Source organism: Dipodomys merriami, unplaced genomic scaffold, assembly GCF_024711535.1.
Source record: "Dipodomys merriami isolate MVZ:Mamm:240054 unplaced genomic scaffold, mDipMer1.0.p SCAF_60, whole genome shotgun sequence".
Taxonomy (NCBI): domain Eukaryota; kingdom Metazoa; phylum Chordata; class Mammalia; order Rodentia; family Heteromyidae; genus Dipodomys; species Dipodomys merriami.
In genome coordinates this window covers 2,667,788-2,685,374 of record NW_027206180.1, presented here as the reverse complement: position 1 = coordinate 2,685,374, position 17,587 = coordinate 2,667,788, and the positions used below count along the sequence as shown (strand labels likewise).

Sequence of the window (17,587 nt, the reverse complement as noted above, 5' to 3'; positions counted from 1 at the left end):
TCAGCTTCGCCTCGTTTGGCTGCTTTTCCTCCTCCTCTTTCTCCTCTTCCTTTTTTGTGTGTGTGCTGATACTAGGGCTGGAACACAAGGCCTGGGCATAGCTCCTCAGCTTTTTGTTCAGCTCTGGTCTCTACCTGTGGAGTCACAGCTCCATGTCCATGTTCAGCGTCTGAGTACAGTCCTGCTCCACCATGCGGTCCTAGCTCAGCTCCAGGGTGCTGCTCGGGGAGGAGCCATGTGAGGCTTTGCCTTTGTGCCCAGGCATCAGAGCAGCTGGATGGCGTCCTTGATGGCATTCTGCAGCACTGGCGGAGCAGGACAGTGTGGTGGCCTCTGTGTCAGGAGAGTCAATGGCTTCCCTTGTTTCTGCTCACCACTACTCTGGTATCATTTGTAGTCTCGACTTGGGGGTCCCATTTGCCTGGTCCATTGCGTCTTGACCACACGGGCTTGTGGCCCATCACAGGCTGTTCTGGTTATTTGTGAGAGTGTCAAGGTGTGGAGCAGGCACCTGGGTGTGGACTCTGCCCGTGCACTCTCCGTAGCTGTGTTTCCAATTAATAGCAGATAATGTGTGAGTCCATTTGAGAATTACCCATACGTGTGATACCACAGCCTGAGGGTGGAAGCCAGCAGAGCAGCTCTATGTCCTAATTATTTATGAGAATTTCACAAGCAATTAGTCCTTCTGCCATCGGTTAACCTCACCACACCGCCGCACGAGGCCCGTCACAACAGATGCCCGTCACTGCTCTTGCAGCTTCAGGAGTCTCGGTACACTGCGGCTTCAGTCCTAGCAGAGGAGGGAGGAGGCAGGCACGGCTGCTGGCCGCACTTGGCTTGCTGTCCAGGAGCAGATGGAGGGGATGGGAGCAGACAGCGCCACCTCTGCTCATCTGCTCGCAGGGGTGGGGCAGGGCACTTGCCTCCTCCTGGGGAGGAGTCTCACCTCTGAGCTGTGGAGGTCAGCCACTCCAGTCTTCTTGTGCATAGATGGGCTCTTTGAGGCTCAAGTAGGGGCAAACGCCCAAAGCACCTTGCTGTTTAGTGGCTGTGTCCTGAAGCCCCGCTGGGGGCAGGGGGCAGGCAGGAGGCGGTCCTTGCTCTACCACTTCCTGTACACAGGTTCTGACCTGGGGCAAGGTTGCCCTTCTGGCTTCTTGATTTCTCATTCATGTTACTTGTGTTGCCTCTCAGGAGAATGAGACTGCCTATGCTAGGTGCCTTTTGCATCGTGGTGCAGGAAGCACAGGGAGGTACTTGGGGGCAGGTTTTATTGCCTGTCAACACAAGTCAAAAAGTAGAATCCATGGGTAGGGTGAGGGGGGAAGGAGGCAAGCAAGGAGAACGGAACAAAAAGCTAGAATGGGCCTGAGAGAGACTTAGAAAGTTCTATTTCAAAGTTCGGCGTAGTTTATCCTTTGTCTTGGAGATAAAAGGGAAGGGAGTGGGTAGGCAGACAAAGATATAAAAAGCAGGATGTTAAGTTTGAAAACTGATGATGTAGGTTAAGTATATACTCATAGGAGAACATCTTTTATTTCTGTACGTGAGAGCCCTGTGAGCTGTCTCTTTAAATATAACCACATATGGGCCCCAGGGGAGTGTGTGGAAAGGCGCTTTGAGGTCTTCGGATGCTGCATGAAGCCCAATAATTATCACACAGATCTGCGTATTAGGTGGGTGTGCTCATACCCATACGTGTCCATGCATCCAGATGTGCCAGGTCTAGTCATTGTAGCGCTGGGTCCCCTTTTTAATTAAGGGGAATATAATGAGGCTCAGGGCAATTCCCCGCTGTGATGGCTGAGGCCGGGGTGCCTCTCACCCTCCTCATATCACAGTTTCAGTACTTTATATAGTGACGTCTGAGGCCTGTAATCATTTAGATTAGTAGCTAGCCTCCTTGCTCGTAGGCCTGTGTTCTTCTCTGGATCATTGGGGGTTGAGAGGTGGTTTGTGCTCTGTTGATCTTTTTTACTTTTTTATTTCTTGGGGCTGGTCCTGGGGCTTGAACTCAGGGCCTTTGGTGCTGTCCCATAGCTTTTTTGCTCAAGGCTAGCACTCCATGGCTTGAGCCACAGTGCCACTTCCTGGTTTTTTGGTGCTTAACAGCAGATAAAAGTCTCATGAACTTTGCTGCCTGAGCTGGCTTCAAACTGCAACCCTCAGATTTCAGCCTCTTGAATAATGGGTTACAGGCATGAACTATCAGTTCCTGGCCTCTTCTGATCTCTTTTGAAAACAAGGATCCTTCCCTGGGAGGGAGGAGGGGGCCTGGGTTCACAGGCCTCCTAGTGTTAGGTCACGGTGATGACGTGTGGGAATTTGTCACCCTTCCTGCTAACTCCCTATATGCATCTCAAAAACACAGTTCAGGCCCTAGTCCTGTCAGTGGGTCAGGAAATTACAGCCATGAACCCGGTGGTTAGCATTCCCTGGGGAGGCCTTGAACTTATCATTAAAGGCAATCAGCATTTCCGCCCAGCCCATTCATTCCTTGTGTGGTTCCCAAATGGAGCTGAGGTGCGGGTTTTAGCAGTGGGTGACAGTCCATCACTTACTCCTTTACTCCTCCTTTACTCACTTGCTCTTCCAACCCTTGAGTCATTCCATAGGTGTGGAGGGTACACCGCAGTAAGGTGCTGTGCCTGGCTTTGGTGCCCCTGCTCTCCAGGGATCCACAGACTTCGGTGGCTCAAGGAACATCATGCTTTCATAAACACACAGATACAGGCAGGGGGACTTCAGGGACACCCGGGGTTGTTCAGCTACGAGGATGCAGAATGCAAGGGAGAAGGATCCATTGGGTTGCCGAGGCATGGGAGGCAAGGGGCTTTTTGTGCTGATGCTTTGTTTTGAGACCACAGGGTGTGTGGAGGGAAACTCGCCTCCTTTCGAAATCCTGGTGCCTCAGCTCGCTCAGCCATCTTGGCTCCTTTGGGTAGCCGGCAACATTCCAAGGAACCGGTGCAGGGTCTCTGCAGAGCTTGTTTTTTCTGTGGTTCTGCCCAGTGTGAGATGGCAGGGCGTGGCTCGTGGCCCAAGGGTGGTGTCTGAGACACCTGCTGCTTTGCCAAGTCTCACCCTTTTGGGGGCTTTTTTTTTTTTTTTTTGGTGTCTTGAGTTGGTAGGCTTTTGTCTGTGCCAGCATTTGCCTTTATCCGTGACCAGGCCTCTGTGCCTGGTAGGAAAAGAGCCATAGACAAGTGTCTGGGGCCTGCTAAGGGAGCGTTTATTATGGTGGTGGTTGTGGTGGGTTTGGCCTTCTGCAATAGACCCTAAGGGAGGGACTTGGAACAAGCGTTCTGGGGCCAGGCGCATGTGTTTCCACCTTTTTCTGTCTCTCCAGTTGGACATCAGCCCACCCATAGCTTCTGGAAGACCCTATGTAGTCGGCCTGATTGGAGCCAGTTACCGTCCTAGTTTTGTTGGCCATGGGTAGACTGGGTGGGGACAGGATGCATGTGGGAACAGAGTATGAGTTGAGACAGGAGTAAGGTGGGGCAGGTACACGACTGTCACATCCACAGCCAGTGAACAGAGGTGTCCAAGGAAGGTCAGCCTACGCAGAAGCCTGAAGGATGCTGGAGTTACGGAGGGAAATGGTAGTTTCAGAGTGAGGGGAGACTGGACTGCCTGAGATGGAATCCCATAATTTTTTTTGCCGCATGCCTTTCTGTGTTGCGGCGGATGAAAGGGGATGGCCAGGTCCATTGGATCTCAGGCTGCACAGGAATAGGAAACTTGTCTAGAGAAGCAATCCTTTCGGACGCACGGTCCACAGATGAGGAAACAGTATGACAGGTAAGACCTGCTGACTGACGTTGACTTTGCTTTCTCCCTTCAGGTGAACTGCGCCAAGCCATCGTGGCCATGATGAATAGGAAGGATGAGCTGGAAGAAGAGAACAGGTAGATCGGGGGCTTCGGGACTGGGGGATGCTCCTTTTCTCTGACGTCCCACCTCAGGGGCAGCAAGAATAGAACTGCTGCAGCACATTTTGCTAGTTTTGGCAGATCACGGATAGACAGTTTCTTATTTTCTGTCTGGGAGTGTCACTTGTAGATTTGATGCGGCTTACAGATAAGCAGGGACCCAGGACCTCACAGCCTTGGCATCTCCTTCAGAGAGGCTCGGGATATTGCAAGAGCAATACGGGCTGTTCCTACATTCCCATACCTCACAGCTCACGCAGTTCAAGTGTAGGATTCTCGGTTTTAATGTATCCACAGACCCACGCGACCATCACCGCATCATATAGGTTATCACTTCAAGAGGAAACAACATTCTCTTGGCCCTGTCCCTGAAGTCCTTTGAGTGACCTGTAATTGAGGGCCTGTCGGCCATGTTTCCAGCACTAAGATATCTGCCTTAGAGTTTGCCCAAGGGAACTGGGGCAAGAGGATACATAGATTCTTTTAACTTGACCTAAAGCGAAGTCAGAAGACACTGTGAGGGAAAAAGGTTTTGTCAATCTTTTCTTCCTTATTGAAACCAGCGCTAGCCACTACCCAGCACTGCACTGGCTGTGCTGCTCCCTTGTGACCATGGCAGTTGGTCTGGCTGGTCATGGCAGGCTGGCCCATGATGGTTCTTTACTAAGCACCAGTGGACGCCACAGGGCTGCTATCTGTGGAGTGGGTCCATCTGGGTGCGCATGTGCGCATTCCTGTCAACCACCTCATTCCCTGCTTTGAGCTTACATCGCAGTCCATGATGACATCCAATTACAATTCTCTTTTAGATCTTATTTTGGGCCCTGCTTGACAGCTTTCTTCCTTATCCTTTATGGAAACTTATAAAAGCAAAATGAGCATAATTTCTAAAACAAAAGAGGATGTTTTTAAAGGGATCTCTAGACAGCACCGTTTTCCAGCTAAAATAAACTTTGCACAAAGCACTTGTACCATGGCAGCACTCTTTCCTGGCTACAGCGGGGCTGTCGTCTTGGAAGAAACCACATGGTTTGTCCTGTTATGTGGAGAATGAGTCACTGTCTTGCTTCCTTCTATTTTCCAGGGAAGGAAAAGGCATAGAGTATGTGTGTTGGGGGTCCCAGGCCCCAGTGGGGGATGTTCCCAGGAAATGAGGGGCTTGGATAGTTCAGGAATAGGGTAGGGGTAGGTACTTTCAGTTACATTATTGTAGGGCAAGTGTGTGATTTAGTATGATGACATACCACAGTCAGTTTTCCAGAACTTGCCATGAAGGCACAGTAAAGTAAATGTGCAGCAGAACTATGTCTATGGCTTTATCCTAATTTCTTTCTTTCTTTCTTTCTTTTTTTTTTTTTTTTTTTGGGTCCGGTCGTGGGACCTGAACTCTGGGCCTGGGCGCTGTCCCTCAGCTCTTCAGCTCAAGGCTAGCGCTCTACCACTTGAGCCACAGCCCCACTTCCGGCTTTTTTCTTTTTGCTTATGTGGTGCTGAGGAATTGAACCCAGGGCCTCATGCATGCAAGGCAAGCGCTCTACTACTGAGCCACCTTCCCAGCCCAAGCCTCATTCTTATAAAAGTTTTTTCTTCTTGTTCTTCCTCACGCGTTTTTTTTTTTTTTTTTTTTTTTTTGTGTGTGTGTGTGTGTGTGTGTGCCAGTTTTGGGGCTTGAACTCAGTACCTAGGTGCTGTTTCTTAGCTTTATCGATCACGGCTAGTGTTCTACCACTGGAGCCACACTTCCACTTTCTATTTATTTTGTCAATTGGAGGTAAGAGTCTCACAGACTTTCCTGCCCATGCTGGCTTGATCCTCAGAACTCACTCTTGAGTAGTAAGGATAACAGTGAATACTGCACCTGGATCTTGTAAAGCCCTCTAGAAGATCTGTTCCTCGCTTCCCTTTGAAGACTGGGAATGATGGATGTGCAAGTAGGGAGCACGTTACAGACTCGACTGTGCTCCATCTAACCATGGAGCTATCCATGCGTGTTTAGCTTGAAGACGGCAACAAAACAGGCTCAAAGTGTGTTTTATGAGGAACAGTGGAAGCAAGACTAGACAGCTGTCATGTAATCTGAACAGGCGTTCTATTTTTACGCTGCAGATTATTCTTTCAGCTTCTTCTGACATCCTTTCCTTTGCTAAGTCTCTTCCCTGATGTGGCTGTGACAGAATGTCTCAGTTTAACATGCTACACCTTTGAGTGGGCTGTCTGGGAAGGGAGTTGACTGGGATTTGCTCACTCCTCATCTTCCCTTGATCTTAAGCTGTCAGATGGCCAGCCTGCTCACAGGGAAGCAAGGGCCCATAGCCCAGCTGCAGACCAAGGGCTGGGCTGTTGTACTGAGCACTCGGAGTGTTGGCTGTGTGGTGAAGTCAGTTTACCTGAGGTGGACTTGAATTATCCAGTGCACAGAGACGAATATGCAGTGAATGAACTAAGACTTGATGTAGGTAGGCCGAGTTCTATGTTCTGGACTGGATGGATTCTTGTCAACCACACTGGAACGGTTGGGACCTCTCTTCCCAGGTCACTGCGGAACCTGCTTGATGGCGAGATGGAACACTCGGCTGTGCTCCGGCAAGAGGTGGACACGCTAAAAAGAAAGGTGGCTGAGCAGGAGGAGCGGCACACTGTCAAGGTCCAGGCGCTGGCAAGGTAGGGATGGGTGAAGGACGGCAAGCTTACCTTCACCTATACTCTTTAATGAAAGACTGTGACCAAAAGGAATGAGATTTATGCAGTGTGCATGTATGAATATATGTATGTATGTATGGCAGGTGAGGCACTTGATCTGAGAGCCTGAGCGCTGTCCCTGAGCTTTTCTCCTAAAGGCTAGCATTCTACCACTCTGAGCCCGAGCACCCACCTCCGGTTTTCTGGGTGATTAATTGGAGATAGAAAGTCTCACGGACTTTTCTGCCCAGGCTGGCTGTGAATGGCGATTCTCAGATCTCAGCCTTCTGAGTAGTTAGGATTACAAGCGTGAGCCACTGGTGCCTGGCTGAGATTTATGCATTTTAATTTAACTTCGTTGAACAAGTCATATAGTCGCACCTGGCTGAAAATACAGAAGGTTCAGTGCACACTTTTGCCCCGCCACCCAGTTTGCTCCCTAGAGGCGATCAACATCACCATCTCAGGGCTACTTCTTGTCCACACTGTGAATGTGTGTACACACCCTTCCTTACACCACTCCTTTTTACCAGCCCCTCCATGCCATTGTCTGAGCACACCAGAATTTGTCTAACCAGTTCACCAGTAGCTAATAATGCCACATCCCATTATCTGGGAGGGTCGTTTGTGCCTGAGTTGAGTTTCTTTGTTGGAAGCATTCCAAGAGGTAGACTTGCCGTGCAAGTTGTAATGCATTTGTAAGTCAGAGGTCATGCACTTGGCCTCCCCCCCAACCCCAGATGCTAAGCCAGGTATGTAGGTATGCACAAGGCTGAGTTCCTCCCAGCTTTGCTCACAGGATAGGGTCCAGAGTTTGGGTCTCACAACATCATGGAAGAAAAAGGAGCCTGGCAAAGAACTGTTCATTTGCATTTCTCTAATTATGAGTAGCTGTTACTTTTGTCTAAGAGCCTTTGTTTTTAGTCATATTGTTTATATTTAATTAAAGAAAATCATAATGCACAAAACTCCTGTTCCCATAATACAGGTTGGTCTTTTTTTTTTTTTAACCATTTGTTTCTTTTTTTGGGGGGGAGGGGTCCAGTCATGGGGCCTGAACTCTGGGCCTGGGTGCTGTCCCTCAGCTCTTCAGCTCAAGGCTAGCGCTCTACCACTTGAGCCAAAGCGCCACTTTCGGCTTTTTTCTTTTTGCTTATGTGGCCTCATGCGTGCAAGGCAAGAGTTCTACCACTGAGCCACCTTCCCAGCCCTTAACCATTTGTTTCTGTGTGAACGTACCTTTATGCGTTTCACTACAGGTGATCCACAGGCTGTCTGCAGGCTGTCTTTTTTTTGTCTTTACTGTGACAAAACCAGTTTTGATGTTGACCTTTTTTTTTTGGTCTGTCATGGGGCTTGAACTCTGGGCCTGAGCGCTGTCCCTCAGCTCTTCAGCTCAAAGCGAGTGCTCTACCACTTGAATCACAACGCCACTTCCAGTTTTCTGGTGGTTCATTGGAGATGAGTCTCACGACTTTGCTACCCAGGCTGGCTTTGAACCGTGGTCCTCAGATCTCAGCCTCCTGAGTAGCTAGGATGACAGGCATGAACTACCAGCGTCCAGCGATGTTGACCATTTCTATATACCTAGTTATGGTATTTTACTGAGTGAATGCACCATATTCAATTAACCAGTTAATACAGTCACTTTAACTTCTGGGTTGTTCACAGTGTTTTCCCCATTTTTGGTGAGCTAGGCAGTTTCTTGGTAGTTTGTCCTGTGGCTGTGCCAGGCACCAGGGCTGGCACATGCTCAGGCAGTCCTGACCACTGTTGCCCTACATCTGTATAATTGACACCACACTGCAGCATGAGCTCACATCCAAGTTCCACATTTCCCAACAGGGTGTCACGAGAGTATTGCAGCTACCTAAGTGATGGTCTGAAGTAGAGTAATTGGTGCCTACTGGACCCTTTCTCCACTACTGCTCCATATCACCTAACTGCCCTGGGATTCTGTGGCATATATTGCATTTGATGTGCAGTAAAGACTGAGGTCTTTAGGGACACTGGGTCCAAACTACCAGCAACAAACAGGATTCTCTTCCCCGCCGTTTCCAGGGCTTTGCCTCAGCTATACCCTCCATTACTTGCAGTTGTGATTTGGAGTGAAGTGCTCTCCTGCCGCAAGTGTGTGGTCCTCATGCATGAAGTAGAGAGGATGATGCTCTTCTGCCCATGTGGACCGAATGAGGATGAAGGATGCGTAGAGTGCATCTGGGGCTCCAGGAGGTGTATTTTAGCATATGGTAATTCTAGGGAAAATTCTTATCCCATAAATGTGGTAGGGAAACCAATTTCTTAACTAGGCAGTTTTTTTTTTTTTTTTGGGGGGGGGGTCCGGTCGTAGGGCCTGAACTCTGGGCCTGGGAATTGTCCCTTAGCTCTTCATCCCAAGGCTAGTGCTCTACCACTTGAGCCACAGCACCACTTCCAGGTTTTTTCTTTTAGCTTATGTGGTGCTGAGGAATCGAACCCAGGGCCTCATGCATGCAAGGCAAGCGCTCTACCACTGAGCCACCTTCCCAGCCCCTAGGCAGTTTTTAAAATAAGTTTTTTATTGTGAAAATACTGTTCAGAGGGGTTACAGTTACATGAGCAAGGTAATGTACATTTCTTATCAAGCATTGTTGCCTCCTCCTTTGTTTTTCCCCTACCATCCCTTCCCTCCCACCTCCAAAATTATACTCCCTGCCCCCATCCCCACCTGAATTGTAGAGTTTGTTGTTTAACAGTGTCTTGTACATCTCATTGTTACAGTGGGTCAACAACTAGACAGTTTTCTAATCTGAAATTTCCCCACTTGAACAATGGGTAGCTAAGAGCTTCAGTTATCTGACAGTTGGCAGTTTGCAGGTAGGGCATGTATAAACAGATGCTTGTCCACAAGGAGAGAGCAGACGAAGGTGACTGAGCTCTGAGTTCATTTGCTGACACCTCTCTGCCAGAGTTCACCTCCGCCAGCTGTTGAAGTTTCTTCTGGCTTCTGGCCACAGAAGGACCAGCTGTTTGTGATGGCACACAGTCGGCTTGCTTAGGCACTTGTCTTTTGGGGCAGAGAGGGCTTAGGCTGCTGGAGGCAAAGTGGGGCTGCGAGGTGGCACGGGCTGGCCCACCTGCGTTCAGGTGGCAGTGTGAGAATGAATGTGCTTGAGCCTTTTTCTGTTGTCAGTTTGTTGGAGAAATACAAGGACTTTGCTTTTTGTGAAGAAGGACATTTCTTCAGTGTTTATCCCAAGGCATTGATTCTGTCTTTATTAGGAGGCAAGTAGTCAGAGCTGAGAATGCTAAACATGGAGGATACTGGCCTGAATTCTGATTCTGCCTGAGGCTTAGGCCTGGCCTTTGGAACCCAAGGTTCCATTGCCATTTTACCTGGTAAAATCAGTGGGTTTCATGTTGCTGCTAACTCTGGCAGTGGCTGCCTAGGATTCTGGTTGAGAAGGATTCTGGGGTGGCATCTGGGTTCAGCAGGAAAGAGCCTTGCTATTGATTAGTAATGTCTGCCAGGGCATGGGAGAGAGTGGTGGGAAACATACCCAGGAACATGCCATACCTACGCTGACACTGGTGGAGTGGTGGAAAGTACTGGAGATGCTGTCCTCAGGCCAACATGGCAACATTGTACATGAAGCCTCAAAAGAGAGAGACTTTGTCATTCTCTTACTAAGCCCTCCATCATTCAGTTCTGTTTGTTAAAAGGAACACGCTCTGGAGAAACAGCTTAACCCACAATGCAACAGCATACAACTTTCTCAGCCTTAGGTCAGAAATAGGGCTTGGTTTTGCTATGCATCGAGAGAACTTATATTTGCTCTGTGGTCTGACATAGGAAGCCTGCATTGGTGGGGGGGGCTGCTCTTCCTCTTGAAGAAGCATTGATGTAGTGGACGTTGTATTGCACCCCTCGCCCACTCCTTCCACCAGGGGCTTCAGCATGGCTATTGTCTTCATTGGTTGGTGGTAGCTCCAGTTCAGCCTGGACTTGTCTGATTTGGTCCAGGTTACTTTATATCCTCTCCAAAGTGATTGGCACAGTAGTGATGGCTTGACCCAACTGGGCATGGTGATTGGACCTGGTTTGGGAAATGGGTAATGGTCTAATTCTGGTCATGGAGACATGGCGGTTTGTTGGTACTCTGTAGAAAGAGTTTTCCCTGCTCATTGGATGGCTCCCTTCCGGAACATATGCTGTGAGGATGTAAAGGCTGAAGCTTGGGGTAAGGGCTGGAGCCATGTTGGCCTTTTTGTTACCATGGGGGGACAGACCATTAGGGTGAGACAATGCAGCAGCTTGAAATGGAGAGGAAGGGTGAGAGAGCTGTATCATGTGTGATATCACTGGGCTGCTGGCTCAACTTACCCCTGAAGGCTCCACTGGACCTTTGAGTCGTGTGGACCAGTAAATCCCCTTGGCCAATTTGAGTTGGGCTGTTCCTTGATACATTGATAACACTTACTGATGTAGAAGCTTTTGCCCACCATGTAACTAGGCCTAGGTCAGGATCCCTGTGCCGACCTGAGCAGGAATGATTATTGTTGGAAGTTGCAGGGTGTGTCGTTACCCACATCTTCCCCATTAGATGGTAAGCTATCTGCCTGCCCTTGGTATTGCCTGGCAAGTAGTGCCCTTGGCTGTGATTAGGAGGGCAGGAAAGCACCATGGGGCCAATGAGTGTCACAAGGAAATGCTGCCTGGAGCCAGAAGGTGGCAGTTTCACCTCACCAGAACCTCAGGAGCAGAGCCGGGAAGGAAGGAGGCAGTTCCTGGGGGTGACAGGCAGCAGTAGAGGCGGACCTCTAACGGGCAGGAGTTACTGTCCCCTCCCCCCCCCCCCCAGGGCCAGGCCTCTGGTACACAGAGCTTCTGTCTGTCCAGAGTGAAGGTACTACACTGTTATGCCCATGCCCTGAGTCTTTTGTCCAGCTCTCTACTTTCCTCTCTTGTGGCTTTCTTCCCTGGGTACTTGTTTACCATCACCAAATACCTAACTTGCCCTTGTTGGCAACTCCTAATCCAGCTGATTTGTCATCCTTGGACGGCGCCATTAGCGGCCAGTTTCCTTGTTTACTGACATACTTGGGGATGCTCTACTTTCCGGAAGTGAAATTCCAAGCTGATATTCCCTGGGTAACATGAAAGGGAAATCAGAGGGAGGTAATTTATATTAATACAAAACAGATTTCACACACGTTGGCTCTGGACACGGCTCTGTTAGAGATGAACAGTGAGGTGCGTGCCCTGCTTATAATGCATGAGTTTGGGCTTGCAGGAGGTAAGAGGATCAGAAGCCGATCTTTATAAGAAATACAGGAAATGAAAAAGCCGAGGGTGGACCCCAGAGGAAAGCTGGGTACATCCAGAGTCAGTGTAATTGATTTTGGGCTCCGATTATAACCAAGGCTGACTTTTCAGGAGAGCTGCTGTCCTGCAGCCCCTCTACATGCTGGCCGTGCGGACCGGTGTCCCTGTACCTGCAGGGCCTCGTGGAACTTACGGACACCCGTGCTTCGGGCCACGCTTCCCCGTGTTCTTTCTCAAGGCTGTTTATGAAGGTCTGTTCAGGATGTTGAATGTTCTATTGACAGTTCTCCCCCATGTCCCTCTCTGACATGCTTCCAGTAGCAGGTCATTAACAGCTTCTACCTGAGATCTGCGTGCCGTGGGCAGGTCTGTGGGACACAGTGAGGACTGGGGCAGAGGCTGGTCGGCCCAGGAGGAGCTGTGTGCCTGCAGTTCACTGAGTAGATAGTCAAGGACTCTTGTTCATGGGTTCATTCCCTTCTCAAAGGTCTGCAATTCCTGGCTGGATACAGTGGCTTACACCTGTAATCCCTGCTATTCAGGAGGCTGAGATCCAGAGGATCATGCTTCAGAGCTGTCTTGGGTAGAAAAGTCTGTGAAATTCTTTCTTCAAAATAACCAACAACAGAAGGGTGCTGGTGGCTCATGCCTGTCATCCTAGCTACTCAGGAGACTGAGATCTGAGGATCATGATTCACAGCCAGCCCAGGCAGGAAAGTCCTAGAGACTCTTATCTCCAGTGAACCACCAGAATACGAGAAATGGTGCTGTGACTCAAGTGGTAGAGCACTCGCCTTGACCTAAAGAGCTCAGGGAGAATGCCCAAGCCCAGAGTTCAAGCCCCACATCTGACAAAACAACAACAACAAATAACAGAAACCAGATGAGCTGTTGTGGCTTGAATGATAGAGTGACAGCTGAGCAAGTACAAGGCACTGAGTTCACATCCTAGTACTGGGGGAAAATAAAAGGTCTGCTGCTCTGGGTAAGCTTACAGTCAGGCAGAGTTGATTGTAACCTAGTTGATCGTAACATTGTAACCAACGTCCTTCTCAATAATAAATAGAGAGCTCTCTGGTGCCTCCAGCAGGCTGAGTGGGTCCGGCCCATTGTCAGTTGTCATACTGAGTTGGGTCTGTGCTGAGGTGGCAGGTGAAGGCTGAGGTGAATATCCTTGTATCATAGCTCCCTCTCTTGATTTCTTGTCTCAGAACGTACTCCTGGGAGTGGGACCACAGACAAGCATTGTAATGGCACAACTTACTCATTGTTCTTGGCTCCAGCGCAGGGTCAGAGGACCCAGTCACTAGAGCTGGCGTTCACCTGTCATCTTGCAACTTCTGATTTTGTAATGGTGGAAGTTGAGGGTCTTCTGTGCCCCTTCAGGTAGGTGGGTGGACATCCCAGCGGAAGTCCCTTCTGAAACATCACAAGTGCGGGGAGACCACATGGACTCAGGATCAGAGCTGTTAAGCGGTCACACACACACAAGGGTGGAAGCTGTGTGCTACTTTATTTCCTCTGCTGCTTGTAGAATCTTATTAAAGACTCAGGTTTTGTTGATGCACTAGAATTTTGGGCAAATGGGTAGCTAGGTATATTTGCATGAACATCTTCATTTAGAAGCACGTGCCCACGTTGAATGGTTAAGCATCAGAGCAGTCCGTACCCGTTGCCAGATGTTCTCATAAAATCTGCACCAAACACAGACCAGACGGTTTCATGAAGAAGGGGGAAAAATGCAGCTGGTAAGGGAGAAGAGGGAGGAGGTGCATGAAAAAAACCACTGTAGTCCATTACTTCCCCTCCGAGGCATGGAAGCAGGATGAATGTGATGGAACTTGTGTGACAAGGTTATGACGTTTATCTACTGGGGAGGGATCTACGTCTGCCGTTCATTCATGTTCCATTTGGTGACTTTTCTACTGAGCAGTCAGTAGAGAAGTCTAGGGGAGTAAGAAGAAAGGAGTGGCTTGGAGGGGTGACACACGCATCCCAGAAAAGGCGAGCCATGCCTCCGAGGTGATGGAGGCCTTGTGGGACTTGGAAGCAATGATTGGAATGCAGCAGCTGGCCCATCTGATCCATTGCTCGTTTTAACATCCTGGCTATTCCTCTCTCTCTCTCTCTCTCTCTTTCTCTCTCTCTCTCCCCCCCCCCCCCCCCCCCCCGTGCATGCGTGCACTAGGGCTTGAACTTAGGGCCTGGGTGCTGTACCTGAGCATTTTTGCTCAAGGCTGCTACTCTAGCACTTGAATCACAGCTCCACTCTGGCTTTTTGGTGGTTAATTGGGGAGAAGAATCTCTTGGTTTTTGTCTACCTGGGCTGGCTTTGAACCACACTCCGCAGGTCTCAGTCTGCTGAATAGCTAAGATTACAGACATGAGCCACTGACAGCCAGCCTGGCTTTTTTCCTTTGTCTTGGAAGGAGACAAAATTTGCAACCTAGTTATTCATAGAAAATAAAATTTCAAATCTTGCCTTTCCTGTACCAATCCACAAGGTGGCAATTTCCATGTCACTGAACATGAAGCTTGGGTCTTAAATATAGCCAGGATGTGAACGCCCTGCAGGTGGCGACACTAGTAATGTGACATCTCTGTCAGGCAACCTCCTGTTATTTTGGAGAGGGGAGGGGACATCAGGAAGGTCTGCAGAGCAGAGATATTCTTGGCAGTAGCGATGGCAGCAGCGAGGTGCAGAGAGACAACTGTCAAGTCTAGAGACTGGGAGTTTGCAGAGCTGATTTATTCCATGTGCAAACAAAAGTTCAGCAGGTTTGTCAAGGCAGAGATGTGTGAGACCCGACTCTTGCCACCACACAGCCATCATAGGAACGTTATTTCTCACCACAAGAAACTCCTTCAATACATTTTTGGTTGGAACCTCCAGATATGACAAGTTGAGCTATGAGGCTGAATTCGAGAGCTCTCCATTGAGATCATGACTATGTGGCCATTTAAGAATGACAACCACAGAGCCAGGTGCTGGTGGCTCACGCCTGTAATCCTGGCTACTCAGCTGAGATCTGAGGAACATAGTTCAAAGCCAGCTCTGGCAGGAAAGTCCACTTATCTTCAATAAACCACTCAGAAAAAGCCAGAAGTGGTGCTGTGGCTCAAGTGGTAGAGCACTAGCCTTGAGCAAAAGAAGCTGAGGGATAGCATCTAGGCCTTGATTCAAGCCCCAAGATTGGTGCATGCATGTACAGGCCTATATCTCCCCCACCCCTCCTCTGCCCCCAACAATGACAGTAGGCTGGGAGTGTAGTTCAGTGGGAGAGCACTTGTTTAGCACGTGTGAGGCCCTGGGCTTCATTTCTACCACTGCGAAACTAGAATGCTAAAATAAAAATAATGCCAAGAGAGTATGGAGTTAGTGAAGGCCTCTAAGGAGGAGAAGAGTGGAGCAGATCTACACTGTGGAAAGTTCTCCCTTTGGACATTACAGAAGTGGAGAGGAGGTGGCCAAGGTAGGCAGTGAGTCAGGCTGGTTCAATAAGAGATTCAATAAGAGATGAGGCTCAGCTCTAAAGCAGGGTGAAGGGCAGAGTAAGCCATAACCTTGGCTCTAGTAGTTTGGTTCTTGGATTGGAGTATGTCTTCCTTGTACACACTGTTGTTTGGGATAAAGGGTAAGTAAACCTGATGTAAACGAGCCATTTATAGAGCACCTGGAAGTAGAGGACCAGGTCCCAGGCAGGTCCTCCTGGGCACCAGTATTTTCCTTAGGATGCCAACCTCCCTTCTGAACCATGCCCTTTGTCAGAGAACATATGTAGCAGGACTTGGGGATAGCGAGCCATAACGCAGTTCAGATTCCAGAACCCTGTGCCTGCTGATGAGCTTGCCCTTACCCAATGAACATCTCTTGTAAGAGTATGTAAGAGTCACACACCCCTGTGTAATTACCACTCTCAGGAGGAGGATGTCCTGAGTCACCAGTGGGGGCCCAGCCTGTGATTTGGGTTCATTTGTGCGCATCAAGGCTAATTTGTTTTGGTTTGGAGTGGAGATTGCTCACCTAGGCAGGAGGTATTGTCATTTAACAGATGGAGGCACAAGGATGGCAGGCTGCACAGGACCTGTGTTTTTTTTCCCCAAGTGTGTGACCTTGGCTTTTGGAGGAGGTTAGCTAGGGTGAGTTGCCTTTCCCACCTCTGCTTACATGCTTAGCTCCCACCCAGAGTCCCAAGATGGACCAGGCTGTTCTTTTGTGGTTTCTGGCAGTCTATTCTTCGTAGCGTGCACTGTGGCTTATGATGACATCTCTGTGCAAGTGTGGAGATATGGCCAGTTCCCTGACTCCATGACGACTTCTTCAGACCTGTGAAGGAAGAGAGAGGAGCGAGCTTGAACGAGACTTGCCCCTTATTTCCCGATACCCACCCCCAGCTTTGCCACCCATGGCTCCCTCGGCTGAAGCCCTGTTCAGGACTTGTCACTTGTGTCATTCTGGTTGCTGCACATCTGGCTACTTCTTTCCTGCCCCAGGCGATGGGTGCTCATTGCCCCATGCAGTGAGGAGAGAAAATGCCATCTCAGGAGGAAATGTGTAATAGTGCAATTACATGGCTGTGTGTACATGGAAATGGGCTGTGCATTGTGCAGCTAGAAAAATAGTGTGTTAAGCCAGTGAAGTCAGAAGACTGTGTATAATCTGGCCAGCCACTGGGAGGAACAGTGCCCATTAAGATCGAGAGAATGTGTATCTTTCCAGAGCACTGGGGTGAGGTGAGCACAGGACACTGCCATTAGCAAGTAGGGGAGAGGCCCTGAGAGTGGTGATGAACTCAGTGCCCTCTGGACACCCAGGTCCCCTTCTCACAGCAGTGAGATCATTAGATTAAGCTGCAGACAAACCAAGCCCTCACTGTAGCTGAAAGATGAAGTGTGAGGAAGGTGGCCTTCCCAGCTTCTGGGTGGACAGGGGCCTGAGGAGGTGGAGAAACACAAGTGAAGGTTGGTTTAGGTATAGGTGTTTAGGTAGAAAAGAAAGGGAAGGGACAGTTGAGCCTCGTCTCCTAGAGCATCTTGGTCCAGAGCTTTCTCTAGTTCATCCTGCTGGAGTGGCCTAGGTGATCACAAGCCCTGGGCCTCCCCTGTTCTGGTGGCATTGCTGGAGCCCGAGGTATGCTGGGAGATGGAGCCTTTAAGAAGGACCTGGATTGCCAGAGGCTTTGGCTCATGATAGCCTCAGTTTCCAATGACTGCTGGGGACAGGTATGCAGGAGTCACTACTGCCTTCCACACTGACTAGCGGTCTCTATCCTGTGGTCTTCTCTGCAAACAGGGCTCCTTAAGGCTCAGGCTGTTTCTTTTATTTTTTTATTTTGTTCGTGGGTCTTGAACTCTGGGCCTGGGCGCTGTCCCTGAGTTCTTCAGCTCAAGGCTAGAGCTCTGCCACTTGAGCCACAGCACTATTGGTGGTTTATTGGAGGTAAGAGTCTCATGGACATTCCTGCACAGGCTGGCTTTGAACTGTGATCCTCAGATCTCAGCCTCCTGAGTAGCTAGGATTACAGATGTCAGCCACCGGTGTCTGGCTCAGGCTATTTCTATAAAGCCCCAGGAGCATGAAACTGTGGGAGCCCCGTGGCCCCCATGTCCCAGGGCTGAGTGCAGATGCATGGCCAGAAGCAGAGGTGGCTTCTTACGTTCTGTG

At 49.5% G+C, this 17,587-nt stretch overlaps 1 protein-coding gene across 2 annotated transcripts in view; it reads left to right on the top strand.

Moving 5' to 3' along the window:
- Snx29 (sorting nexin 29) overlaps positions 1-17,587 on the top strand; it is a 222,980-nt gene that overhangs the window by 72,752 nt on the left and 132,641 nt on the right. For both annotated transcript variants that reach the window (XM_070003461.1, XM_070003463.1), the window contains 2 exons: positions 3,851-3,914; positions 6,471-6,599. In XM_070003461.1, the coding sequence (XP_069859562.1) occupies positions 3,851-3,914; positions 6,471-6,599 (193 nt within the window). The remainder of the gene's footprint in view (positions 1-3,850; positions 3,915-6,470; positions 6,600-17,587) is intronic.